Source organism: Pristiophorus japonicus, chromosome 2 (genome assembly GCF_044704955.1).
Source record: "Pristiophorus japonicus isolate sPriJap1 chromosome 2, sPriJap1.hap1, whole genome shotgun sequence".
NCBI lineage: Eukaryota > Metazoa > Chordata > Chondrichthyes > Pristiophoridae > Pristiophorus > Pristiophorus japonicus.
In genome coordinates, this window is record NC_091978.1 from 319,226,280 (window position 1) to 319,253,579 (window position 27,300).

At 45.1% G+C, this 27,300-nt stretch overlaps 1 protein-coding gene across 1 annotated transcript in view; it reads left to right on the forward strand.

Moving 5' to 3' along the window:
* fgf2 (fibroblast growth factor 2) overlaps positions 1-27,300 on the forward strand; it is a 145,209-nt gene that overhangs the window by 38,281 nt on the left and 79,628 nt on the right. Inside the window, exon 2 of the mRNA XM_070871822.1 lies at positions 21,419-21,522. Coding sequence (XP_070727923.1) covers positions 21,419-21,522 — 104 coding nt within the window. The remainder of the gene's footprint in view (positions 1-21,418; positions 21,523-27,300) is intronic.

Sequence of the window (27,300 nt, forward strand, 5' to 3'; positions counted from 1 at the left end):
GAGCACCTTTTTGGAGGATTCCAAGATGTACAGGAACAGAAAAGGCTTCCATTCCATTAATGTGCAGCTTGTGTGTGACGACATGCAGCGCATCATGTCAGTCGATGCAAGATACTCTGGGAGTACCCATGAAGCGTTCTATCTGCCATGTTTCAGCAGCAGCCAGAAAGGCAGAGCTGACTACTAGGAGACAAAGGGTGCGGCCTCGCCACCTGGCTCATGACTCCCCTACGCGTAACCCGGATGGAAGTTGACCGTGAATACAACATATCGCACATTGCGACACGCAGCATCATAGAGAGGATCATTGGCATCTTGAAACTGTGTTTCCGATGACTGGATCATTCCGGAGGCTACTTGCTATACTCCCCTGAGATTATCAGTCAGTTCACTGTTGTATGCTGCATAACTTAGCCATCATGAGACAGCAGCAGCTGGTAGTAGAAGACCCACCTGCGGTGACAATGGCTGATGATAATGATGGGACGATGCAGATGATGAGCAGGAGGAGGACTAGGACGAGGAAGCCATGCAACTACCTGAACCCGGAGCATGACGGCGGATGAGGGCAGGCCATCGTGCCCTGTTAACGATTGATTGAGCCTGGCGCCAGCAGCTCATCTGTGAAGGCTCAGCGGCAACTATTCCACATGGCCCACGTTTACTGTTTGGACCTGTTCTGTAATGTTGTGTTGTGTTAATGGAACAAATGATAGAAATGATTCTTGTTTACTTCGAAAGTTGTGTTAATAATGGAACAAATAATGTAAATGTTAAACTTTTGAATAAAATATATTTTAAATTATAACAAACATTTGTACTTAACGTAAATAAAAATATTTTTGTATCAAACTTTGAAGTTTTCAGTTAAGATCACTTACAACCATTAAACTTGTAAATTTACATAACTTACAAAAAACCTTTTAATTTGAGAACAACAGTTACAAAAGTAATAATAGTAGCAAAGAAAGGCTGCACCCATAACTCCAACATGCCCTCCCTCGTGCGCCCTGACATGTCTCAACGACCTCCAATATTCCCTCCCTCATGTTGAGCAAAAGTTTCTCGACTACCTGCAACATTCCCTCCCTCATGTTCACTGAAAGCGCATCAGCTACCTGTGACATTATCTCCCTCTTGTTCACTGACATGGTTTCAACTGACTGACATATTCCCTCACTCATGGTCCCAGACATCGTTCCCATTTCTCGTGAGTGTTGTTACTTCTCCCGACGGTCACGATACCTCATCACCCACCCCAATAATGGTGTCCAGGAGTGATCGCATAAGGTCAATGCTCTCCGCACTCATTGCCATCATGTGAACCACATCTGTTCGATCCTGCACCTCAGGAGAACGTGGTTAAGCTCGCCTTCCCCTCCTCACCCTGGGTGTGGCTCGCAGCAACCCAGTGGGACGCGCAGCCTGGGACGGTGAGGCCCTGTGCCTTGCTTCACCCCACTGGAATCTCCAACCTCGGATGGTGGGAAGCCATGGAATGTCACACCACACTCAAACCACTAGTGAGGAAAGGGGCTACCAACTCAATGGGCGGCACCTGCACCTCCTCCAAAGTGAGTACAAGAGATGGGGCTTCATATATCCCCTCCCGCTCACCCCCCATGCTCTTTGTCTCGAAGGTAGGATTGGAAGATGTGTTCTCCTCATCAGGCTCATCCTTGTCTGAATATTATTCTGCATCGTCAGGGTTGCACGTTCTGCAATATATAACAGAGCACAGATAAATGGTTAGCAGCAGAGGAGGGGGCAGGGAGGGTGGCATGAGTAGGCTCTCCGTGCAGGCAGCAGGCTGATTTGAAGGACCACGATGAATGATAGCACGTTGCATCAACCAAAGCGTAGCTGACGGAGACATCTCCATGAACCGAAGCATAGCTAGCCTGCGCAGTATCTTACATTTAGCAAAGCTAGACTGTGGAATTTGCAGGACTTGCCCTCTCCCTTGAGTATGGGTCCAGCTTGTGCAGTGGTGGTTGCTTTCCTCTAGGCAGGACCCATCAAAGCAGCAATCCTCTCTTCCAAGGGTGTCAGTGGGTGCAGATTTGCCGGGCCTCCTCCTGTTCGAGTTCTTTCCCTTTTTGTTATGTGCCACCTTTCTCTGCAAAGATGAAAATACAACTTTTTAGCGAGGGTGTCTTTCTGCTGGGTGGGACATATACAGATGGTCACATTTACAATTGCAATTCCAGTGAATAAATGAAAATATTACTTACACTAACTACTTGACCAAGGTCCTGCCACTTTTTGCACTGGCCTCCAGATCTCGGGGTGGTCACCATTGCACAGTAATCTTCTGCAAGTTGGTTGCAGCATTTCTTCTTTGGGTGAAATTTTTGTGACCTCTGCTGTTGTCCAGCTCCTGCCGTCTGGCCTCAATCAGAGTAACTAGTGCCTCCACTTCATCCTGTAAGAAATTCTTGCTCCTTGCACCGTGTTGCATTTTGTATTACAGCTACGATTTTTTCCAATGTTCTCAGAGCACGCAACGTTCTCACACACACAACTGGCTCTTTAAAAATGGCCGATTGCAGACAGGGAGCTGTGCTGAGCATGCGTGCCCATAGGAATATCGTCAGAAAGTCTTATTTTTGACGCATGTGCAGAAGGTGCGGCATCGGTTTTTCGGTGCAGAGAGCAGTCTCCACCCTCCCGAGGCGACTGAACAGGCTGTGCGACGGCAATTTTGAAAAATACAGCGGCAAACTTGGCACAAATATTTTGAGTGTTTCTGTCCTAGAAAAAGGGGTGTAACACTGGCAATACGCCACAAAATGGCTTTGGGCAAAATTGAGCCCATAGTTAGTACTTAAACATTGATTATGCAATTGATGAGGTTGCAAAGGCAGTTAATTTGTCGCAATTCAGCTTTAACTACTTGCTGATTATAAATTTCCAGTTGAGATCAGGGTCTGAGATTGATAAATTAGTGAGATTGATTTGGGATTAGACTCCTTAGAGGCTGATAGGTTAACAGCATTGGGTAGTCAGTCTATTGAACAGATTAAAGTTTATATGGTTCATAAAGTTTGCAATATTTTATATGGTTTATAAAGTTTGCAATATTTCTAACTTGTACAACCTCATCCTTTTGAGCCATCCTGGATGGACGGGTTGTGTTGCGTTTAGGGGTACTAAATGATTTGTGTTGGGATAACTTGATATGCGAAGGAAGCATCATGGGTTAACTAGTATAGTAGGGTACAGCATGTGTTGAAAATATTTCTTACTACCGACTTATACAATTTTTCAAACAAAAAGAACAGCAAACAGTGCTGTGGTTACATCATACCTGGTGATCAAAAGTAGGTGTGTTGTGGAAGTGTACTCTTGTGTCTTGGTGGGTACAGCTTGTGCTTGGGACACTGGAGATCAGGGCGTCTAAGGTTCCATCCCACGAGCTGACCGTGTGTGAGTAATGCAGACCCGCAATACTTGCATGTTTATTATGGTTGATGTATCAATATAAGATAAAGCAGAAGCTAAATCTTGTCTGTCTTAAAATATTTAAGTTGCTGCAACTAGACTCTCTGGTCTGATCTATTAATTAATATCAGCCGGAGTGGCTAAACTTTGATGTGTTGCCTTGCCTTCCTCCAGGAGGATGATAGCCTTCTGAGAACGTCCGAGTAATGAGCCTGTCTGTGGAGGTGCTATCCATTCCTTCTGGCACCTGGGTAAATTTGCCTTCTGTGCTGGTAGATGTATTTGGACTAGCTGGATTAAATCTCGCCTTCCTTGACCTGAGAAACTTGTACATCTGAGTGACACATTTGTATGTGACTGATGTAGCCATATAATCTTAACCTTTAACATTTCCATCTCCACCAGAGATGCACTTTCCAATTTTACAGAGACTCTTCTATATATAAAGTAGACAAGAACATCTACACCTATGAAGAATACTGCAAGAACTAGGACTAAAAATTGGATTTTATTGTCCATTGGCCCAGAAAATTCCTCTGGGGGTCTTCCGGCAGGCAGTTGCCTCCTCGCTGGATATTTTTTACGAATTTACTTGGTGGACTCTGAGGCACCCTGATTTCCGATGGGGAGGCCTTCTCCTCCCGCGCTGCGAAGCGTGCTCCCGTGCAGAGTGTTATGTGTTTAACCCTTTGTAACCTGCATGACATCTGACCACCAGAGGGCCCACCTGTTGGAGTCCCAAGGGATCCCAGCATATAAGCAGGCCACCCATGAGGTACTTGCACTCTGGAATCTTATTAAAGGAGCTAAGATCACACTTGCTCATTGTTCACAGTACTCCGTTTCCACCTTTTTATTATGAGTGTACTACAGAGGGTCCAGACGCAGAAGATGCAGTCATGTGTGATTGCTCAGCCAATCAGCGAAGTATTTCATAGGTTCCCATTAATAGCACTGAGACTCGCGTTTCTACGAGTTCTCAGTGCTAGTAATGGGAACAAAAGCAATCACACAAAATGATAAAAAATAAAAAACAGACCACACATATTTAAAATTAGTTGGAATTAGTTATGTCTTAAAATATTTTCCTGATTTTTAAAGTTTTTAAAATTATGGTTAAAAATAAATGTACTGTAATGGGGAGGGCTTTTAAGAATAAAATGTGTTTTTATAACTTTAGTTTAAAATGTTTTTGACTATTTTTAAACACTTGTGCCTGTAAAAGTAGGTTATATGCCTGCTTTTTCAGACGCAAGATTTTTGAGGACATTTGCTGGGCAAGATATCCGTAAATATTGGAAATCTTGCCCTACAAATGTCCTCGCTCCCAATCTGCAGATGATCTGTCAAGCTAGAAACTAGACAGATCGGAAAAGCCGGTTTTCAGGGCATGCGCATTGTGCGCTGAAAACCGGCTTTTCTGATGCCTTCCAGGGTCCGTAGAAACTTCGTACGCACCCGTGACATCGGAATTCCAGCACTATTAGCTTAATTTCCAAAGAAACCACCTCCATTCTAAAGACCAGTTTGAGTGACATATCTTAGAAAAGTTCAGTCCTTTGGTATCTGTCCTCTCTCATAGCCTGATGACCTCTAAATCAATGAAGAACCAGCATTTAAACATGCCAGGTAGCTCGTTTATTCCTGAGCTTCTGAAATATTGCGCTCAGGTCTACATAAGACAGGACATCTTTATATCAAGCCTATGGTCTTGACGGCTTGTTTTTTTTAAAAACTCCTGGTAAGGAATGTTTTGTTTGTATAAGCCTTCGTGGTTCAATTAGCATTAGCCCTTTATTTTCCCAGCATTCAATCTGGTTACTGATTCCATTTTAAGGACACATTCTTGGGGCGCATCTCCTATAAGGGATACAGTGTAGTGGCTGCAGGAGTGTTGAATAGATTGGTGTCACAGGAGTGGAGTGCTCATGCAGTAATGTAGAAGGCGGAGGAGACTTTTGATTTATAGGGGAAGGATGTGAGGCCACTTAAGGATTTGAAAGTGAGGATGAGCAGGTTAAAGGCATTTCCCTGGGTAAGGATGGGGATTGTTAAAGTGGGGTGACGCTTTGAACAGTAGTGTTTTGAATGAGTTATAAATGATTGCGTTGGGGATGTCGGCCAGGACAATATTGGACAAATCGCGTCTCGCAATGGTAAAGGTGTAGATTGGATTTTGGTCACAGTAGGGGAAGAGGTAGGTCTGGAGGCACTTGCCTGCAATTTTATTTGTTGATGGGAAAGAGGTAATGCCGACAAGACTGCATCCCTGAGAAGGTGGTGGTGGGCCACCTTGAAGTTCTGTAGTCTGAATGTTGATTGTATTCCCGTGATGATGTTTGGTATCTGTTGTGTACGGAGAAAGAGTCAGACTAAACAGTGTGCAGGTCTCCAGAGTGCCTCTCCAACCTGTGAAGCCTTCTTAAATACCTGTGCTCCCAAGGGATTATGGGATCCCTTGGGACTCTGGGGAATGAGCCCTCTGGTGGCTATACAGAGTAAATACAAGTCCACATATCGAATTCCAGAATTTTGATCCAGTGGTGATTGTACCTAAGTCAGGTTGATGTGTGACTGGAAGGGAACTTGTAATTGTTGGTATTTCCATTAATTTACAGCTCTTGTCCTTGTTAGTAATGTAGGTTGCAAGACTTGGAGTGGCTGTTTCAGTAAGTTCGGGGAGTTGCTGCAGTGCATCCTGTAGATAGTACATACTGCAGCTACAGAGAACTGATAATGGAGAAGGTGCATATTGAGTCCAGTGATAGGGCATTTATTAAGTGGACTGCTCTGTCCTGGATAGTGTTGAGCTTCCTGTTGCAACTGCACTCATCCAGGTGAGTGGTTGCTAGTCCTTCTAACTTGAGCCTTGTAGTGAATGGAGAAACTTTGGGGAGTCAGGAGGTATACGTCTTGTCACAGAGGTTGGGCCTTTTCTTATTGGGAATCGCCCTTGCCAGCCACTTGTGGTGTGAATGTTACCTATCGTTTGTCAGCCCTAAGCTTGGATGTTGTCTGTGGTCTGCTTCATTATCAGAGGAGTTCTGAATGCATAACAATGTAGAATTGTCAGCCAATGGCTCCACTACTGGCCTTCGTGATAGAGGAAAACTCTAGTATGAAGCAGCTAATGACTGTTGCCAAAGACACTTTCTTGAAGCACACCTGCAGCAATATCCTGGTGCTGTTATGATTGGCCTCCAAAAACACAACCATCTTCTTTTGCATCAAGTATGCTTCCAGCCACTGGACCCCCTTGACCCCCATTTCACCTTGGCTTTGCTAAGATTCTGTGAAGCCATAGTCAGTTGGATGCTGCCTTAATGTTGAGCACAGCTATACTCTCTCTAACTTTCAACTTGTCATATCTGCATTATGGCTATGATGAGGTCTGAAGACAAATGGATCTGATGGAATCTGAGCATTGGCGAACAAGTTATCGGTGAGTAGGTGTTGCTTGATGGTACTGTTGATGACTCCTTCCTTCATTTGCTGAAGATTGGGTTGAGATGTAAAGGGCAATAATTGGCTGGGTTAGATTTGTCCTATAGTTTATGGATAGGATATATCTGGACAATTTTACACAAGGTTGGTTAGATGCCAATGCTATAGCTGTACTGGAATAGGCTAGGGGGACGATGAGTTCTGGTGCACAGATCTTGAGCACTTTGCCAGGATGTTGGGGCCCAATGGCTGTATTCAATGTCGTGGAGTTAATTGAATTGACTGGGCATCGGCATCTATGATGGGACCACAAGAGGAAGTTAAGTGGAATTGTCCACTTGGCACTTTTGTAAATACTTGAGCCTTGTGTCGCACTCGTGCTAGGTCGCACTATAGTTGAGGATGGGATGTTCACAGGGCATTCCTTTCCGGTTAGTTGCCTGATTGTTCACCTCCATCTTGACTGGATGTAATACAGCTACAAAGATTTGCTCTGATCCTTGTATTGAGACTACAGAGCTCGGTCTATAGCTTGATGCTTTTATGTTTAATATGCATGCAGCCCTGTGTTACAGTTTCATTAGGTTGATGCCTCATTCTAAGGTTTGCTTGATTTCCTTAGTGTGTTCCACTTTGTACGGCGGGAGAGCCACACTATATGACGGCGAGCATACATCACTGTGAAGATGAGACGTGGCTTCACAACAACTTCGCTTTAGTTACTTCTTTCAATGCTATCGTGGACAGATGTGGCTGCAAAAAACAAATTGGTGTGGACAAGTAGGTTGCATCCATATGTTGATTCCCTCAATACTCGCCCAATCTGGCGGCTGTGTCCTTCAGGGCTCAGTCAGGTTGGTCAGTGATGGTGTACTATAAAGTTGCTCTTGATGGACTTCAAAATCTCCCATTTACCGTATATTCTTTTTTTCCTTGAGCACTTCCTCCAAGGTGTTCAACATGGAAGGTTACTAATAAGGAAGATGACTTTGGGAGGAGACTTGTGTGGAGTGTGAACACCAGCACAGACTAGTTGAGCCACATGGCCTGTTTCTGTGCTATATATTCTATGTAATTCATCAGTTGAGGGAGCTGTTATGTGGTAATCTGCAGGAGTTTTTTTCCCCTTGTTTGACATTAAGCCATGAGACTTCATAGAGTCTAGAGTCAATGTTAAAGATGTGCCCACCCAACTATATACCATTGTGCTCCCTCCTCTGGTGCATTTCTTTGGTTGCCCATGGAGGATTTGCGCTATTGGCTGATGGATATGCTTCTGTTTTGTATGATTCTTGAGTCAGGATGTTACTTGGCAAGTCTGTGGAACAGCTCTTCCAACTTAGTCATCAGTTCCCAGATGTTTGAGGAGAACTTTGTAGAGTCAGCTGGCTGAGTGTTGTCCTCATCCAATGCCTTAATGTCTGTTCAATATTTCTCATTCTCTCTTGTAGCAGTGCTGTAGCAACTGAGTGGCTTGCAAGGCCATTTCTAAGTCATTATTGGCCAGACCAGGTAACTATGGAAGGTTCCCTTCTCTGAAGAACATTAGCGGGCCAATTGGATTTTTATGATCTGTTAACTTTGATCATGTTTCTGGCTACTAGACCATAAATTACAAGAATTATTGAATTAAATTTCACAATTTGCCATGGTGGGATTTGAACTCGTGACCTCTGGGTTGCTCGTCCAGTAACCATGACACTACTGTGTTCATGTGATGCTCTTGGACAACAAAATGGCAGCCAAAGCTTTGAGGGCAAGTTGTATGTTTTTGTGTCAGCCAGCCTTTGGGGAGATGAGACAACTGTACATTATATGCATGCAGTATTTGTTTTATCTCATTCTGTAGAGTGATATAATCTAGAAACAAACTACCTGAGCTATTGGAATAACATCAGGCGGAAAAGCGTAACCTGAATAAGAATTATGTGTTCTATATTGCTTTGTCCTTTGTTACTGTTGTGTATGGAGCAAGAGTCAGACTGAACACTGTGAGCTCAAAGTAAAGTGTGACCGTAGTCTTTTATTGCAGGTCTCCAGAGTGCCTCTTGAACCTGTGAAGCCTTCTTAAACACTTATGCTCCCAAGGGATTATGGGATCCCTTGGGACTCCGGAGAATGAGCCCTCTAGTGGCTGTACAGAGTAAATACAAGTCCACAGATGTTACAACATTCCCCCCCCAAAGTCAATAGTGTAACTATTTACAGTGTGAGTCGATCTGGGGCCCTTCTTGCCCTGGTTGATCGTCTCGGTGTGAAAACTGGTGTTGTTGAATCATTTGTTGGGCCCTCGCTGGGCTGCTGTGCAGCTAGCCTTGCTGGGCTGCCTGGTGTGTTGGACCCTGCAGGGCTGCTGTGGATGATGGGTTCTGCTTCGTGGTCAACCGTGGTGTCAGTTGCCACTGGTGTGTGTGTGTTGGGGGATCAAAAAAGGTAGGGTCCAAGGTGGGTTGCTTAGGGTAGTCCGTGAATCTGAGTTTGATTTGGTCCAAGTGTTTCCGGTGAATGAGTTCATTTGAAAGTTTGACCCGAAACACCCTGCTCCCCTCTTTGGCCACTTGGGACCTTGTCCATAATTTAATACAAATACAGGATCATTGACTTCAATCTCGTGTGACACATTTGCGCTATCATGGTATGCACTTTGTTGAAGGTGCCTGCTCTCTACCTGCTCATGTAGATCAGGGTGAACTAACGGGAGCTTTGTCTTAAGTGCTCTTTTCATGAGCAGTTCAGCAGGTGGGATCCCAGTGAGTGAGTGTGGTCTCGTGCTGTAGCTAAGCAGGACTCAGGATAGGCGAGTCTGCAGTGAGCCTTCAGTTACCCTCTTCAAGCCTTGCTTGATGGTTTGCACTGCTCGCTCTGCCTGACTATTGGACGCTGGTTTAAATGGGGCAGATTTGACATGTTTGATCCTGTTACCGGTCAGGAATTCTTTGAACTCAGCACTGGTAAAACATGGCTCGTTGTCGCTCACCAGGACATCGGGTAAGTCGTGTGTGGCAAACATGGCCCGCAGGCTTTCAGTGGTGGAAGCGGACATGCTAGCCGACATTATCTCACATTCAATCCACTTGGTGTACGCTTTTACAACCACAAGAAACATTTTACTCAAGAACAGGCCTGCATAGTCGACATGTACCCTCGACCACAGTTTGGAGGGCCAAGATCATAAACTTAGCGGCGCCTCCCTGAGTACATTGCTTAACTGCGAGCATGTATTACATCTGTGAACGCAGGACTGTAAGTCCGCATCGATACCGGGCCACCACACGTGGGATCTGGCTATCGCTTTCATCATTACGATGCCTGGGTGGGTACTGTGGAGGTTATTGATGAAGGTGTCTCTGCCCATCTTGGGGGACCACTACTCGATTGCCTCACAGAAGGTAGTCTTGCCTGTATAGACATTTCATCTTTGCGCCGCTGGAACGGCTTTAACTCTTCCTGCATTTCCACTGGGACACTGGACCAGCTCCCGTGAAGCGCACAGCTTTTGACTAGAGATAATAAGGGCTCCTGGCTTGTCCAGGTATTGATCTGCCGGGCAGCGACTGATTGCTCACTCTCTCATGCTTCCATAACCATGGCTAGAGCTGCAGGCTGCGCCATTGCCACCCCTGTGGTGGGCAATGGTAGTCTACTAAGAGCATCGGCGCAGTTTTCTGTGCCTGGCCTGTGGCGGATGGCGTAGTTGTATGCGGACAACGTGAGTGCCCATCTCTGGATGCTGGCCGATGCGTTGGTATTTATCCCTTTACTCTCGGAAAACAGGGATATAAGTGGCTTGTGGTCAGTTTCCAATTCAAATTTTAGCCCAAATCGTTATTGATGCATTTTCTTTACCCCATAGACACACGCTAACGCTTCTTTTTCAATCATGCTCTAGGCTCTCTCAGCCTTAGACAGACTCCTGGATGCATAAACAACCAGTTGCAGTTTCCTGGAAGCATTAGCTTGTTGCAATACACACCCGACGCCATATGATGACTCATCACATGGTAGTACCAAATGCTTACATGGATCATACAACACAGGCAATTTGTTTGAGCATAACCATTTTCTCACTTTTACAAAGGCATTTTCTTGGGTTTTGCCCCAAACCCATTCGCCCCCTTTTCGTAGTAAGACATGTAGTGGTTCTAGCAGGGTGCTGAGACCCGGTAAGAAGTTACCAAAGTAGTTCAAGAGTCCCAGAAAAGACCGCAGCTCCGTCACGTTCTGTGGCCTCGGTGCGTTCTCGATTGCCTCTGTCTTCGCGTTGGTGGGCCTGATGCCGTCCGCTGCAATCCTCCTTCCCAGGAACTCCACTTCAGGCGCCAGGAAATCGCATTTCGCGCGTTTTAACCTGAGCCCCACATGGTTGAGTCGACTAAGAACCTCCCCCAGGTTCTGCAGGTGCTCGACTGTGTTCCGACCTGTGACCAAGATGTCGTCCTGGAAGACCATGGTGTGCGGGACCGACTTCAGTATACTTTCCATGGCATCTGTTATAAACAAAAAGACCTTTGTGCGTGTTGATGCAGGTGAGGGTCTTCGATGATTCCTCCAGTTCCTGCGTCATGTCAGATCCAGATTCGTGAACGTCTTTCCTCTCACCAGCATTGCAAAGAGGTCGTCGGCTATTGGTAGTAGGTATTGGTCCTGCAGGGAGAAACGATTGATAGTTACTTTGAAATCACCACAGATTCTGACGTTGCCGTCTCCCTTGAGGACTGGGACAATAGGACTGGCCCACTCGCTGAACTCGATCGGTGAAATGATGCCCTCTCGTTGCAGCCGGTCTAGCTCAATCTCTACCCTTTCTCTCATCATGTACGGTACTGCTCTCGCCTTGTGATGGATGGGTCGCGCCCCCAGAATTAAGTGGATCTGCACTTTTGCTCCTTGGAATTTCCTGATGCCTGGTTCGAACAGCGAAGGAAATTTGTTTAAGACTTGGGCACGCGAAGTGTCGTCAGCGGGCGATAGCACTCTGACGTCGTCCCAGTTCCAGCGTATCTTTCCTAGCCAGCTCCTGCCGAGCAGTGTGGGACCATCGCCCGGTACCACCCAGAGTGGTAGCTTGTGCACCACTCCATCATAGGAGACCTTTACGGTAGCACTGCCGATTACAGGAATCAGTTCTTTCCTGTAAGTTCTTAGTCTCGTGTAAACTGGAGTTAAGACTGGCCTTGAGGCCTTGTTGCACCACAACCTTTCGAAAGTCTTTTTGCCCATGATGGACTGGCTAGCGCCCGTGTCCAGTTCCAGTGACACCAGGAGTCCATTTAGTTCAACATTCAGCATTATCGGGGGACAATTCGTGGTGAATGTGTGCACCCCATGTACCTCTGCCTCCTCTATCTGAGGCTCTGGTTCATAGTGATCCTCCGTGGATCTGTCCTCCTCTGCAACGTGGTGGTTTGCAGGCTTAGCAGCTCGCCTGCACACTCGTTGGAGGTGTCCCATTGTTCCACAGCCCTTGCAAACATATCCTTTGAATCGGCATGAATGGAAACGTTGATCACCCCCGCAGCGCCAACAAGGTGTTAATGGCCTTGCATTCATCACCCTTGATGGTGGACTCTGAGACATCTGCGGACGTATAGCTGCAGGTATGTGTGACCTGCCCTGTACGTTACGATTCGAAAACAACATCACTTTGTTCACAGTACTTGTAGCAGCACTTGTATGCTGAGATTTGCTTAGTATTGTCACTGGCGGCAATGGAAGCCTGGGCTATCGCTATGGCCTTACTCAAGGTTGGGGTCTCTACAGTCAAAAGCTTGCTAAGTATGGTTTTGTGACCAGTGCCAAGTACGAAAGTCTCTGAGCATGTGCTCCAAATGTCCTTCAAATTCGCAATATCTTGCAGGGCGTCTCAACTCGGCAACATAACTCACCACTTCCTGGCCTTCAGACCTTTTGTGGGTGAAGAACTGGTACCTCACCATCAGAACTCTTTCCATCGGGTTCAAATGCTCTCCGTCCAGTGTGCACAAATTGTTGTACAATTTCTCCGTGGATTTCGCTGGAGTGAGCAGATTCTTTGAGGCCAAAAATTGTTGCCCCACAGATGGTGAGGAGGATCGCTCTACGTTTGGCAGCGCTCTCTTCCCCATCTAGCTCGTTGGCCACGAAGTATTGGTTGAGTCACTTTCCCAGTCGTCTCCCTCCGAAAATTTCTCCAGGATGCCCACTGTTTGCTATCTGTATCTCGTCGCCAGTTGTTGTGTATGGAGAAAGAGTCAGACTGAACACTGCGCTCAAAGTAAAGTGTGACCGTAGTCTTTTATTGCAGGTCTCCAGAGTGCCTCTCCAACCTGTGAAGCCTTCTTAAATACCTGTGCTCCCAATGGATTATGGGATCCCTTGGGACTCCGGGGAATGAGCCCTCTGGTGGCTGTACAGAGCAAATACAAGTCCACATATATAACAGTTACCATGTACTATTCCTGACTACTTAGCTATGATCACTATGTAACTGGTCACTAGGATGTGCATTAGTTAGCACGCCCTCTGAATTTTCCTCCCTGTTGGAAATACTTGGTCATCATTTCAAACCCCTTAACATCAGAAATCAAAAATCCACATCCTCGTGCCATCTAGTTTTTTAGTGATCCTTGACTGTAATCTATCATCAGAGACAGAGTGACTTATTACTTGTACAGTTGGACCCCTCTGGTCCGGAAGCATCTGTGGTTTGGCATTAGTTGGGCCTGAGGAAGAGGAGGTTTTTCTAAATTTCGATTGGCTGGAGTGGCTGTCAGTCAGTGAGTGTGTTTGGCGATTGGCTGAGGGAGCTGCCCACAGGCTGCCAGCACATGCGCACACACACAAGAGCCCAGGTGCTGTCGATAGGTGCCGGTAAGCGTGACCTCCCGTGGGTTGGAAAATTCTCTGTTCCGGCACTGTTCAGGCCCCGAGGGTGCCGGACCAGAGGTGTCCAACCGGTACAACTGAGCAGATCAGCAAGTCACCATGGATTTGTGAAGCTCATGTCTGACTAATATAGTTGATTCTTTTGAGGCGGTCACTAGCATGGGTGAATAGAGGAGTGCCTCTGGGTTTTATCTATATATGGACTTCCATAAGGCATTCAATAAGATTCTGCGCAAGAGATTATTAGCAAAATTAATGTGTATGGAGTTGATGGTAACACAGTTGGAAATTAGTTGGGAGGTAGAAACTGAGAAGAGATAATGGGAATGTTCTGTGATTGGTGGGATGTGACAAGTGATGTTGTGCTAAACTTGTATCGAACCTTGGTTAGATCACACTTGGAGTACTATGCACAGTTCTAGTCTCCATACTATAAGAAGGATATTGAGGCATTGGTGAAGGTGCAAAAAAATGATTTACAAGGATGATACCAGAACTGAGAGGTTATAACTAGCAGGAAAGATTGAACAGGTTTGGGGCTGTTTTCTCTAGAAAAGAGATGACTGAAGGGTGATCTGATAGAGGTCGAAGATTATGAAAGGGTTTGATAGGGTAGATATAGAGAAGATGTTTCCATTTGTGGGGGTGACCAAAACTTGGGGCCATAAATATAATCTCTTTGAATCCAATTGGGAATTCAGAAGAAACTTCTCTACCCAGAGAGTGGTTACAATGTGGAACCTGTTGACACCAGGAACAGTTGAGACTAATAGCAGAGATGCATTTAAGGGGATGATAGATAAACACATAAGGGAGAATAGAATAGAAGGTTATGCTGATAGGGTTAGATGAAGAGGGGTGGGAGGAGGCTCAAGTGGACCATAATCACTGAACCAGTTGGGTCGAATGGCCTGTTTCTGTGCTGTACGAGCTATATAATTTTATGTTGTATATGGATGGCAGTTCACGAAGAATCAAGTGCCTATAGTACTTGTTGCCCCTAATGGATGGCGCTATGATGGGAATTTTCAATGTTCAAAGTGTAACACTGCAAAAATAAATGAGACTATACCCTACGATTGTGCCATGTGGCCAGCAGGTTTTCACAAATTTACCCCAAAATGCTTTCTGTATTTCTGCACCTGCTATTTTTTCTTCCCATAGCTGAAATTTTCAATACGCTAAATAAGGTTTTAAACAAAGCAAAACAATTTACAATACTAATTTCACAAAAATGTATCCATTGAATTGTCATTTGTGTTATCTAATGTATTCACTAAAATTGTTGCTTGATGGTCTCTCCTGTGAACCTGGACTTGATATTTTAAAATTAAGTTTTCTGCATCCCAACAGTGACTACACTTCAAAAAATGTGCTTTCGGATGTCCTGAGGTTATGAAAGGCACTATATAATGCAAGTCTTTTTAAGTAGTTGAGAGCTTTCAATCACATTTTGAGCATGTGCAGTTTGCAGAATTTCCATGCACCTAAACTAGAGTTGAAAGGTTAAAAGGATGTGCTGCTCATTCTATAAGCATTTGAGTGTGTTTCTTTTTTTGATTTTTCCAAAAGACTTTAGGTTTTCAGATTTTAAAGCTTCAGATTAGAAATTCAGATTTTAAAGCTTTAAGTTCAGGCATGTGATGAATTAAATACATTTTGCATTCCTGTTATGAACTCCTTTTGTAGAAAAACAGACAGCAATGGGAACAGTAACCGATGCTATTGTGTGCTCTTTGGTTAGTGAAGATAAATGATTGATCGTGGAGAATGGATTTGTTTTGGTTAATTATTACTTCTGGTGGTATATATTTAAAAAAAATCTTAATCTTTTCTGAGGCCAAATGACTTCATATGTAATATTTAATTCATTTATATTCAAATTGAAGAAATGGAAAATCACAGGCTGGGCTCAGCAGAGACCAGTTGAAAGCCAGTGGAACTTTATTCTTTTGCTGTACAGGCTGTGGATAATATCTTTATTAAATGATGGTTTTTACTAAAACCTTTATTAATATTAAAACTTAAGAGTACATGTGGAGTAAATGACTCTGAATGACACTTTACCAGTGCAAATATGTTCCAGCATAAGACTTGATGATCAATTAATGGGCTCAATTTTCCCCAATGCTGTTTTTTGGCGTACTGCAAGAGTTATGCCTGTTTTTTTTGGCCCTGAATACTCCTCCAAAACAAAGCAGCAAGTTTCTTCATTCTATGTTTTGAAATTGGTGCCATGCAGCCTGTACTTTAGCTTCGGAGGGGGACGGGGGAGCCTAATGTCTGTGCCAAAAAAATGATCCCCCCCCCCTCAGCGCATGCGTGAAAATAAGGATGCTTTTGATGTGATTGCTATGGACGCACATGCCCAGTACAGCTCCCGGTCTGCATTCGGCCATTTTTAAAGAGCCAGTTATGTGAGAACTTTCATTCTCATTGGAAAAACCAGAGCTGCAATGTGCAACACAGCTCAAGGACCAAGAATTTTTCAGTACAAAGTGGAGGCACTAGTTACTGTAATTGACGCCAGATATCACACTGGACACCAGCAGAGGTCACACAAGTTTCACCAATGAAGTAAACGCTGGAACCAACTTGTAAAAGATCACTGACCACCCTGAGATCTGGAGGCTAGTGCAAAAAGAAGTGACAGGACCTTGGTTAAGTAGTTAGTGTAAGTAATATTTTCATTTATTCAATGCTATTGTAAATGTGACCATCTGAATGTCCCACCCAGCAGAAAGACACCCTCTCTCTTTTTAAAAAGTTATATTTTCATCTTTGCAGAGGAAGGTGGCACACAACAAAATGGGAAAGAACTCAACAGAAGGAGGCCCAGCAAATCTACACCCATGACACCCTTGGAAGACAGGGTCGCTGCTTTGATGGGTCCTGCCTGGAGAAAAGCAACCACCACTGCACAAGCTGGGCCCACACTCGAGAGAGAGGGCAAGTCCTGCAAATTCCAGAGTCTGGCTTTACTTCGGTTCAGGGGATGTCTCCGTCAGCTACGTTTTGGTTGAAGCAATTTGCTATCATTCATCGTGGTCCTTCAAATGAGCCTGCTGTCTGCGCTGTGTGAGCCTACTCCTGCCACCCTGCCCCCTCCTCTGCTGCTAACCATTTGTCTGTTCTGTTATATTTTTCAGAACTTGAGGCCAACCCTGACGAGGCTGAAGTTGATGCAGAAGAAGGTTCGGATGCGGACGAGCCTGAAGAGAACATCTTCCAGACCAAGAGCTTGGGGGTGAGGGGGAGGGGGGAGGTGATGGATGAAGCCTCCGCTGTTGTACTCACTCTAGAGGAGGTGTAGGTGCCAGCCCCTTTCCAGAGTGGTATGAGTGTTGGTGGGACATTCCATGTTTTCCTACTGTCGGAGGCTGTGGGTCCCAGTGGGATGCAGCGAGCCACACCCAGGGTGAGGAGGGGAAGGAGAGCTCAACTGCACTAACCTGAGGTGCAGGATCTAACGGATGTGGTTCAGATGATGGCAATGAGTATGGAGAGCATTAACCTTACACGATCACTCCTGGACACCATCATTGCGGTGGGTGATGAGGTATCGGGACTGTCTGGAGAAGTAACAACACTCTCTCGAGAAATGGGAACACTGTCTCAGGCAGGTGATGTGCTGCCACTGAACATGAGGGAGGGAATGTCATAGATAGTTGAGACACTGTCAGGGCACATGAGGGAGGGAATGTCGGAGTTAGTGCTGCAATAAGGGAACATTCCCAGACCCCGCACCCATTGACAGAATCGACTTCCATTCCAATCTCCAGACTGGGCCTTCCACATTACCGCCTGTGCCCCCGTCCCCCCCGCACATCAAGAAGTGCATATTACCCGAGAAACGCTGTGCCACCGCCTGCAGGCAGGGATGGAGTCAACAAGACCAAGCGCAACGGGCGGTCTTAGAATAAGGTGGAGGAGATGGGTGCAGGTTTTCTTTGATATTGTTGTAACTGCTCTTAAATTGTTATGTAAATGTACGAGTTTGTAAGTGATCTTAACTGAAAATTTTAAAGTTTGATACAAGAATATTTTTATTAAAGTTAGGTACAAACAAGTGTTAAACTTTTGAATAAAATATATTTTAAATTATAATTGAATCATTTCTATTATTTGTTCCATTAACACAACATAACATTACGGAACAGATCCAAACCGTAAACATGGTCCATTTGGAATAGTTGCCGCTGAGCCTTCAGGCAGCAAAGTGTTCACGGATGAGCTGCTGGTGCAAGTCTCGAGCAATCATTAAAGGGGCACGATGGCCTGCCCTCCTCCGCCATCGTGCTCTGGGTTCAGGTAGTTGCATGGCTTTCTCGTCGTCCTCATCATCTGCATCTTCTTCCTCATCAGCCATTCTCATCTCAGGTGGGTCTTCTACTACCAGCTGCTGCTGCCTCATGATGGTTTAGTTATGCAGCACACAAGTGGACTGACCAACAATCTCAGGGGAGCATTGCAAGTAGCCTCCGGAATGGTCCAGGCATCGGAAACACTGTTTCAAGATGATAATGGTCCTCTCTATGATGCTGCGTGTGCGCCTTGTTGTATTCCCAGTCCGCTTCCGTCTGAGTTACGCGTAGAGGTGTCATGAGCCAGGTGGTGAGGCCGTACCATTTGTCTCCAGCAGCCAGCTCTGCCATTCTGGCTGCTGCTGAAACATGGCAGATATAGCGCTCTCGCAGAGGATGAATGCATCATTGGTGCTCCCAGGGTATCTTTCATCGACTGACATGATGCGATGCATGTCATCACAGACAAGTTGCACATGCACAGAGTGGAAGCTTTTTCTGTTCCAGTACATCTCTGAATCCTCCAAAGGTGCTCGCAAGGGGATGTGGGTGCAATAAATGCAGCCCTAGACCTTTGGGAAGCCAGCAATCCTGGAGAAGCCCACAGCCCTGTCGCGCATTGCCTAGGCGGTCATTGGGAACTTTATGTAGTCATTCCTCTGGGCATATAGTGCAGCAGTCACCTGCTGAATGCAGACATGTGATGCATGTTGAGAGATGGCACGAACAACTCCAGTTGTGGCCTGGACTGATCCAGATGCAATGAATGAAAATGCAGCTGTAACCTTCACTTCAACTGACAAAGCAGTCATCTCGACGCTTCTAGGTTGCAGGTCTGCTTTTACTAACTCACAGATCTCGGTTACAATTTCTTTGCAGAAACGCAGCCTACTCGCACAGTCTGCATTACTCAGGTGCAGGTACGAACGCCTGTCTCGATATACCCGATGTGGATAAGGTCTCCTGCCATCATCCAGCGTGCTCTGAGGTTCCTCATGCGATGACGTCGAATCAGTTGTCTCCTCCGCAGCACCATCATGCAGAAGGCTTGTACGAGATATGGCATTGTCAGTATTACCCCCATGATTAAATTTCACCTTTGCAAGAAGCTCAAAACAGTAGGACAAGCTTCTTTGTTATCTCTCTCCCCAAGGTCAACGCCCTAGTGTGGACCATACGCAGGTCTGGGCATGCGCAATAGACTTGCTTAGATCAGGGAACCCCTCCCCCCTCCCCCCACCCCCAGGCTTCTTTTGATGTTGTTGCATAGTGCAACGGTTCTCATCCCTTCAATTCGACTTCCACCACCCCCCGCACCCCACCTCCCCCCGGGCTTGTTTTGAAGCCGAGTCCCGAGCCCCTGTGTCCGGGCGAGAGAGCGATTCTGCCGGTCGACGTTTCGACCCTCGAGCCCGGTTTGGAGACGTTTAGTGGTGTGGCACTTTGGGGAAAAAATCCAAAATTAAAGAATTGCAATCAACTTCCATTTTCATGCGTTTTAAGTTTGAAAAAATTAACCTTCATGATGCATATTTAATGTGTTCTTAACTTTCTTCCAAACATCGCATAAAAACAATGGTGTCTTTCTGCACCGATTTTTTTTTTTTAATGTGTGCTGGTTTTTCTTAAATGCCCAGAAGGTTTTTTGGGAGTGGTTACATACGCTGCCTTAGGAGTCCATTATTAAAGAAGCAGTAGCAGGACATTGAGAAAAGCAAAATTCAGTCAGGCAGAGTCGGCATGGATTTATGAAGGGGAAGTCATGTTTGAAAAAATTACTGGAGTTCTTTGAGGATGTAACGAACAGGATGGCTAAAAGGGAACCAGTGGATGTGGTGTACTTGGACTTCCAGAAGGCATTTGACAAGGTGCCACATAAAATGTTACTGCACAAGATAAAGTTCACTGGGTTGGGGGTAATATATTAGCATGGATAGAGGATTGGCTAACCAACAGAAAACAGAGGCTGGATAAATGAGTCATTCTCTGGTTGGCAACCAGTAACTAGTGGGGTGCCGCAGGGATCAGTGCTGGGACCCCAACTACTTACAATCTATATAAACGACTTGGATGAAGTGACTGAGTGTAACGTAGCCAAGTTTGCTGACGATACAAAGATGGGAGGAAAAGCAATGTGTGAGGAGGACACACAAAATCTGGACGTAGGTTAATTTGGCAGATGGAGTGTAATGCTGGAAAGTGTGAGGTCAAAGAGCAAGTTATTATTTAAATGGAGAAAGATTGCAAAGTGCCGCAGTACAGCGGGACCTGGGGGTACTTGTGCATGAAACACACAAGGATAGTATGCAGGTACAGCAAGTGATCAGGAAGGCCAATGGTACCTTGGCCTTTATTGCAAAGGGGATGGAATATAAAAGCAGGGAAGTCTTGCTACAGCTATAAGGTATTGGTGAGGCCACACCTGGAATACTGCGTGCAGTTTTGGTTTCCATATTTACGAAAGGATATACTTGCTTTGAAGGCAGTTTAGAGAAGGTTCACTAGGTTGATTCCGGGGATGAGGGGGTGACTTATGAGGAAAGGTTGAGCAGGTTGGGCCTCTACTGATTGGAATTCAGAAGAATGAGAGGTGATCTTATTGAAACGTATAAGATTATGAGGAGGCTTGACAAGGTGGATGCTGAGAGGATGTTTCCACTGATAGGGGAGACTAGAACTAGAGGGCACGATCTTAGAATAAGGGGCCGCCCATTTAAAACCGATGAGGGGAAATTTCTTCTCCCAGAGGGTTGTAAATCTGTGAATTTGCTGCCTCAGAGAGCTGTGGAAGCTGGGACATTGAATAAATTTAAGACAGAAATAGACAGTTTCTTAAATGATAAGGGGAAAAGGGGCTGTGGGGAGTGGGTGGGGAAGTGGAGCTTAGTCCATGATCAGATCAGCCATGACCGTATTGAATGGCGGAGCAGGCTTGAGGGGCCGTATGGCCTACTCCTGTTCCTATTTCTTATGTTCTTATTAAATGTAAGTTGGCCAAACTTGCATAAATGTGAAAACCTGGCACAGACATCAGGTTATGACGCAAAAATGAAATTAACCTAAAAAAATCGTAACTAACTGAGTTACACTGACGCACAATCATTAGGGATACTTGGATTTTTTTCTTTTAGGCCAAAAAAACGGCGCAAATCACTGGGGAAAATTGAGCCCAATAAACCTAATGCTACTCATTTTTATCACTGGTAAATCTGTTTCCTGTCTTTTACCTATTGACACGTATATGTTGAATCTCCTGAGTATTCCCCCCCCCCCCCTCCCATCCCATTCCAAAACATATTTTGGAAATTGTTTGAGGTATCTAAATTATGTGTTTTGAAATCCAACTTTTTTTTTCCCCCCAGTTAAACTACAGCTGCAGGCAGAAGCTATTGGAGTGGTATCTATCAAGGGAATCTGTGCTAACCGTTATCTTGCTATGAATGAAGATGGCAAGTTGTATGGATCGGTAAGCAGAATTTTTATTTGGAAATCTTATTTACCATTTTTATGATATTTAGTGGGTGTTTTGGACCATTCTTTTATGCCTTTATTTTGTTGTAGATTAAAAGTGCTAGTGAGTGTCCACACCATTCTGATTTTCTTGACTAAATACAGATAAATCTGATGAAATGTAGTCAGAGTCCCGTGTTTTTAAAAAAAAATGCTTATATGCATAGGCAGGAATTCATTTTAGTAGACTTAAAAACCTACGTAATATTCTTCGTTGTGTGGAGAGTCTATCAGTCTGCTTTCTGTTAAATGCATCTTTATCTGTATATAAATAAAAGGAAGCGGGCTTTTTAGTCTAACAGCAATTTTGTGGCAGATGAAATTTGAAGTGGAAAAGTGGGAAGCGATACATTTTTGTAGGAAAAATGAGGAGAGGCAATATAAACTAAAGGGGGTGCAGGAACAGAGGGACCTGGGGGTGTATGTGCACAAATCATTGAAGGTGGCAGAGCAGGTTGAGAAAGTCGTTAAAAAAGCACATAGGATCCTGGGCTTCATAGAAGCATAAAGTACAAAAGCAAGAAAGTTAAGATGAACCTTTGTAAAACATTGGCTCGGCCTCAACTGGAGTCTTGTGTCCAATTCTGGGCACTGCACTTTAGGAAGAATGTGAAGGCCTTCGAGAGGGTGCAGAAAAGATACACAAGAATGGTGTCAGGGATGAGGGAATTCAGTTACGTGGATAAACTGGAGAAGCTGGGGTTGCTCTCCTGCAGAGAATTTGAGGGGAGATCTGATAGAAGAGTTCAAAATCATGAGTCTAGAAAGAGTAGTTGGAGTGGAAGGGTCAAGAACCAGAGGGGACAGAGTTAGGATGATTGACAGCAGAATCAAATGCGACGTGAGGAAATACTTTTAATGCAGCAAGTGGTTATGATCTGGAATGCATTGCCTGAAAGGGTGGTGGAAACAGATTCAATCATGGCTTTCAAGAGGGCATTGGATAAGTACCTGAAGGAAAAATATTTGCAGGGCTACAAGGGAGTGGGAGTGGGACGAGCTTGAAGTGTTCTTGCAGAGAGCCGGCACGGGCTCGATGGGACAACTGGCCTCCATTTTGTGCTGTAACTAATCTATTTCTATGATTCTATATGTCAGTTGATGTTTTAGGGGGTGTTATACCCACAAGTTCACATACAAGTCAAAAACCCAAAGGACTCTTGTTTGTTGCCCAACTTTGTTTGACTTTTATGAATATTTTAAATTGTTGACAAACTTGATCATTTTCATTTATCGATCTGAGTACTGACGGTTTTATTTTTGTCTTTAACTGAGCAGAACAGAAAGTCCAATCTGTGTACTAGTATGCTGACACTAACAAATGATGCTCAGTTTATTTATAGAGTAGACTACATACGTCGTGTAGTAGTAAAGGTTTCCTGTACCCTCTTGCATGAGTTACATCATTTAGGTTCATCGGTTCTGATACTTTGGCATTGTGCATTTTGTTTTTACATGGAAACATAGAAAATAGGTGCAGGAGTACGCCATTCGGCCCTTCTAGGCTGCACCACCATTCAATAAGATCATAGCTGATCATTCATCTCAGTACCCTGTTCCTGCTTTCTCTCCAAACCCCTTGATCCCTTTAGCCGTAAGGGCCAGATCGAACTCCCTCTTGAATATATCTAAAGAACTGGCATCAACAACTCTCTGCGGTAGAGAATTCCACAGGGTAACAACTCTGAGTGAAGTTTCTCCTCATCTCGGTCCTAAATGGCTTACCCCTTATCCTTAGACTGTGACCCCTGATTCTGGACTTTCCCAACATCGGTAACATTCTTCCTGCATCTAACCTGTCCAGTCCCGTCAGAATTTTCTATGTTTCTATGTGATCCCCTCTCATTCTTCTAAACGCGAGTGAATACAGGCCCAGTCAATCCAGTCTCCCCTCAAATGTCAGTCCTGCCAACCCGGGAATCAGTCTGGTTCGCTGAACCTTCGCTGCACTCCCTCAATAGCAAGAACATCCTTCCTCAGATTAGGACACCAAACCTAAACACACTATTCCAGGTGAGGCCTCACCAAGGCCTTGTACAACTGCAGTAAGACCTCCCTGCTCCTATACTCAAATCCCCTAGCTATGAAGACCAACATGCCATTTGCCACCTTCACCGCCTGCTGTACCTGCATGCCAGCTTTCAATGACTGATGTACCATGACACCCAGGTCTCGTTGCACCTCCCCTTTTCCTAATCTGTCGCCATTCAGATAATCTGCCTTCATGTTTTTGCCACCAAAGTGGATAACCTCACGCTTATCCACATTATACTGCACCTGCCATGCATTTTCCCACTCACCTAACCTGTCCAAGTCACCCTGCAGCTCTTAGCATCCTCCTCGCAGCTCACACCGCCACCCAGCTTAGTGTCATCTGCAGACTTGGAGCTGTTACACTCAATTCCTTTGTCTAAATCATTCATGTACATTGTAAATAGCTGGAGTCCCAGCAAGGAGCCCTGCGACACCCCACTAGTCACTGCCTGCCATTCTGAAAAGGACCCATTTATCCCAACTCTCTGCTTCCTGTCTGCCAACCAGTTCTCTATCCATGCCAATACATAACCCCCAATACCATGTGCTTTAATTTTGCACACCAATCTCGTGTGGAACCTTGTCAAAAGCCTTTTGAAAGACCAAATGCACCACATCCACTGGCTCTCCCTTGTCCACTCTACTAGTTACATCCTCAAAAAATTCTAGAAGATTTGTCAAGCATGATTTCTGTTATGTATGTGGACTTGTATTTACTCTGTATAGCCACCAGAGGGCGCATTCCCCGGAGTCCCAAGGGATTCCATAATCCCTTGGGAGCACAGGTATTTAAGAAGGCTTCACAGGTTGGAGAGGCACTCTGGAGACCTGCAATAAAAGACTACGGTCACACTTTACTTTGGGCTCAGTGTTCGGTCTGACACTTTCTCCATACACAACAAGTTCCCTTTCATAAATCAATGCTGACTTGGACCGATCCCATCACTGATTTCCAAATGCCCTGCTGTTTCATCTTTAATAATTGATTCCAACATTTTCGCCACTACTGATGTCAGGCTAACCGGTCTATAATTTCCCATTTTCTCTGCCCCTCTTTTTTTAAAGTGGTGTTAAATTAGTTACCCTCCAGACCATAGGAACTGATCCAGAGTCGCTAGACTGTTGATAAATGATCACCAATGCATCCACTATTTCTAGGGCCACTTCCTTAAGTACTCTGGGATGCAGACTATCAGGCCCTGGGGATTTATCGGCCTTCAATCCCATCAATTTCCCGAACACAATTTTTGATTAATAAGGATTTCCTTCAGTTCCTCCTTCTCGCGAGACCCTCGGTCCCCTAGTATTTCTGGAAGGTTATATGTGTCTTCCATCGTGAAGACAGAACCAAAGCATTTGTTCAATTGGTCTGCCATTTCTTGTTCCCCATTATAAATTCACCTGATTCTGACTGCAAGGGACCTACATTTGTCTTCACTAATCCTTTTCTCTTCACATATCTCTAGAAGCTTTTGCAGTCAGTTTTCATGTTCCCAGCAAGCTTCCTCTCATACTCTATTTCCCCCCTCCTAATTACACCCTTTGTCCTCCTCTGCTGAATTCTAAATTTCTCAGTCCTCAGGTTTGCTGCTTTTTCTGGCCAATTTATATGCCTCTTCCTTGGATTTAACACTATCCCTAATTTCCCTTGTTAGCCACGGTTGAGCCACCTTCCCCAATTTATTTTTACTCCAGACAGGGATGTACAATTGTTGAAGTTCATCCATGTGATCTTTAAATGTCTGCCATTGCCTATCTACCGTCAACCCTTTAAGTATCCTTCGCCAGTCTATTCTAGCCAATTTATGTCTCATACCATCGAAGTTACCTTTCCTTAAGTGCAGGACCCTAGTCTCTGAATTAATTGTGTCACTCTCCATCTTAAAGAATTCTACCATATTATTGTCTCTCTTCCCCAAGGGGCCTCACACAACAAGATTGCTAATTCATCCTTTCTCATTACACATCACCCAGTCTAGGATGACTAGCCCTCTAGTTGGTTCCTCGACATATTGGTCTAGAAAACCATCCCTAATACATTCCAGGAAATCCTCCAACACTGTATTGCTATCAGTTGGGTTAGCCCAATCTATATGTAGATTAAAGTCGCCCATGATAACTGCTGTACCTTTATTGCACGCCTCCCTAATTTCTTGTTTGATGCTGTCCCCAACCTCACTACTACTGTTTGGTGGTCTGTACACAACTGCCACCAGCGTTTTCTGCCCGTGGCATTTCGCAGCTCTACCCATACAGATTCCACATCATCCAGGCTAATGTCCTTCCTTACTATTGCGTTAATTTCCTCTTTAACCAGCAATGCTACCCCACCTCCTTTTCCTTTCTGTCTATCCTTCCTGAATGTTGAACCCAGCCTTGGTCACCCTGGAGCCATGTCTCCGTGATGCCAATTATATCATTTTCGTTAATAGCTGCCTGCGCAGTTAATTTGTCCACCTTATTACAAATACTCCTCGCATTGAGGCACAAAGTCTTGGGGCTTGTCTTTTTAACACACTTTGTCCCTTTAGAATTTTGCTGTAATGTGGCCCTTTTTGATTTTTGCCTTGGGTTTCTCTGTCCTCCACTTTTACTTTTCTTCTTTCTATCTTTTGCTTCTGCCCCCATATTACTTCCCTCTGACTCTCTGCATAGGTTCCCATCCCCCTGCCATATTAGTTTAACCCCTCCCCAACAGCACGAGCAAACACTCCCCCTCAGACGTTGGTTCCAGTCCTGTCCACATGCAGACCATCCGTTTTGTGCTGGTCCCACTTCCCCCAGAATCGGTTCCAATGTCCCAGGAATTTGAATCCCTCCCTCCTGCACCACATCTCAAGCCACGTATTCATCTTAGCTATTCTGCAATTCCTACTCTGACAAGCATGTCGCACTAGTAGCAATCCTGAGATTACTACCTTTTGAGGTCCTGCTTTTTCATTTAACTCCTAGCTCCCTAAATTCAGCTTGTAGGACCTCATCCCGTTTTTTACCTATATTGTTGGTACCTATATGCACCACGACAACTGGCTGTTCACCCTCCTCCAAAATGTCCTGCAGCTGCTCCGAGACATCCTTGACCCTTGCACCAGGGAGGCAACATACCATCCTGAAGTCTCGATTGCGGTGGCAGAAACGTCTATCTATTCCCTTTACAATAGAATACCCTACCACTATAGCTCTCCCACTCTTTTTCCTGCCCTTCTGTGCAGCAGAGCCACCCTTGGTGCCATGGACTTGGCTGCTGCTGCTCTCCCCGATGAGTCATTCCCCCCACAACAGCACCCAAGGTGGTGCATCTATTTTGGAGGAGGATGACCGCAGGGGACCCCTGCACTACCTTCCTTCCGCTGCTCTGCCTGATGGTCACCCATTCCCGCTCTGCCTGAGTAACCTTTACCTGCGGTGTGACTAACTCACTAAACATGCTATTCACGACGTTCTCAGCATCGCGGATGCTCCAGAGTGAATCCACGCGCAGCTCCAGTGCCGCAATGCAGTCTGTCAGGAGCTGCAGCTGGATGCACTTCCTGCACACACAGCAGTCAGGACACTGGGAGCGTCCCTGACTTCCCACATAGCACAGGAGGAGCATGACATGTGTCTGGGCTCTCCTGCCATGACTTAACCCTTCGATTAACTTAATTTGGCAACAATGTCAAAGGTTACCTACTGATAAGGAAATAAAAAGGGGGAAAAA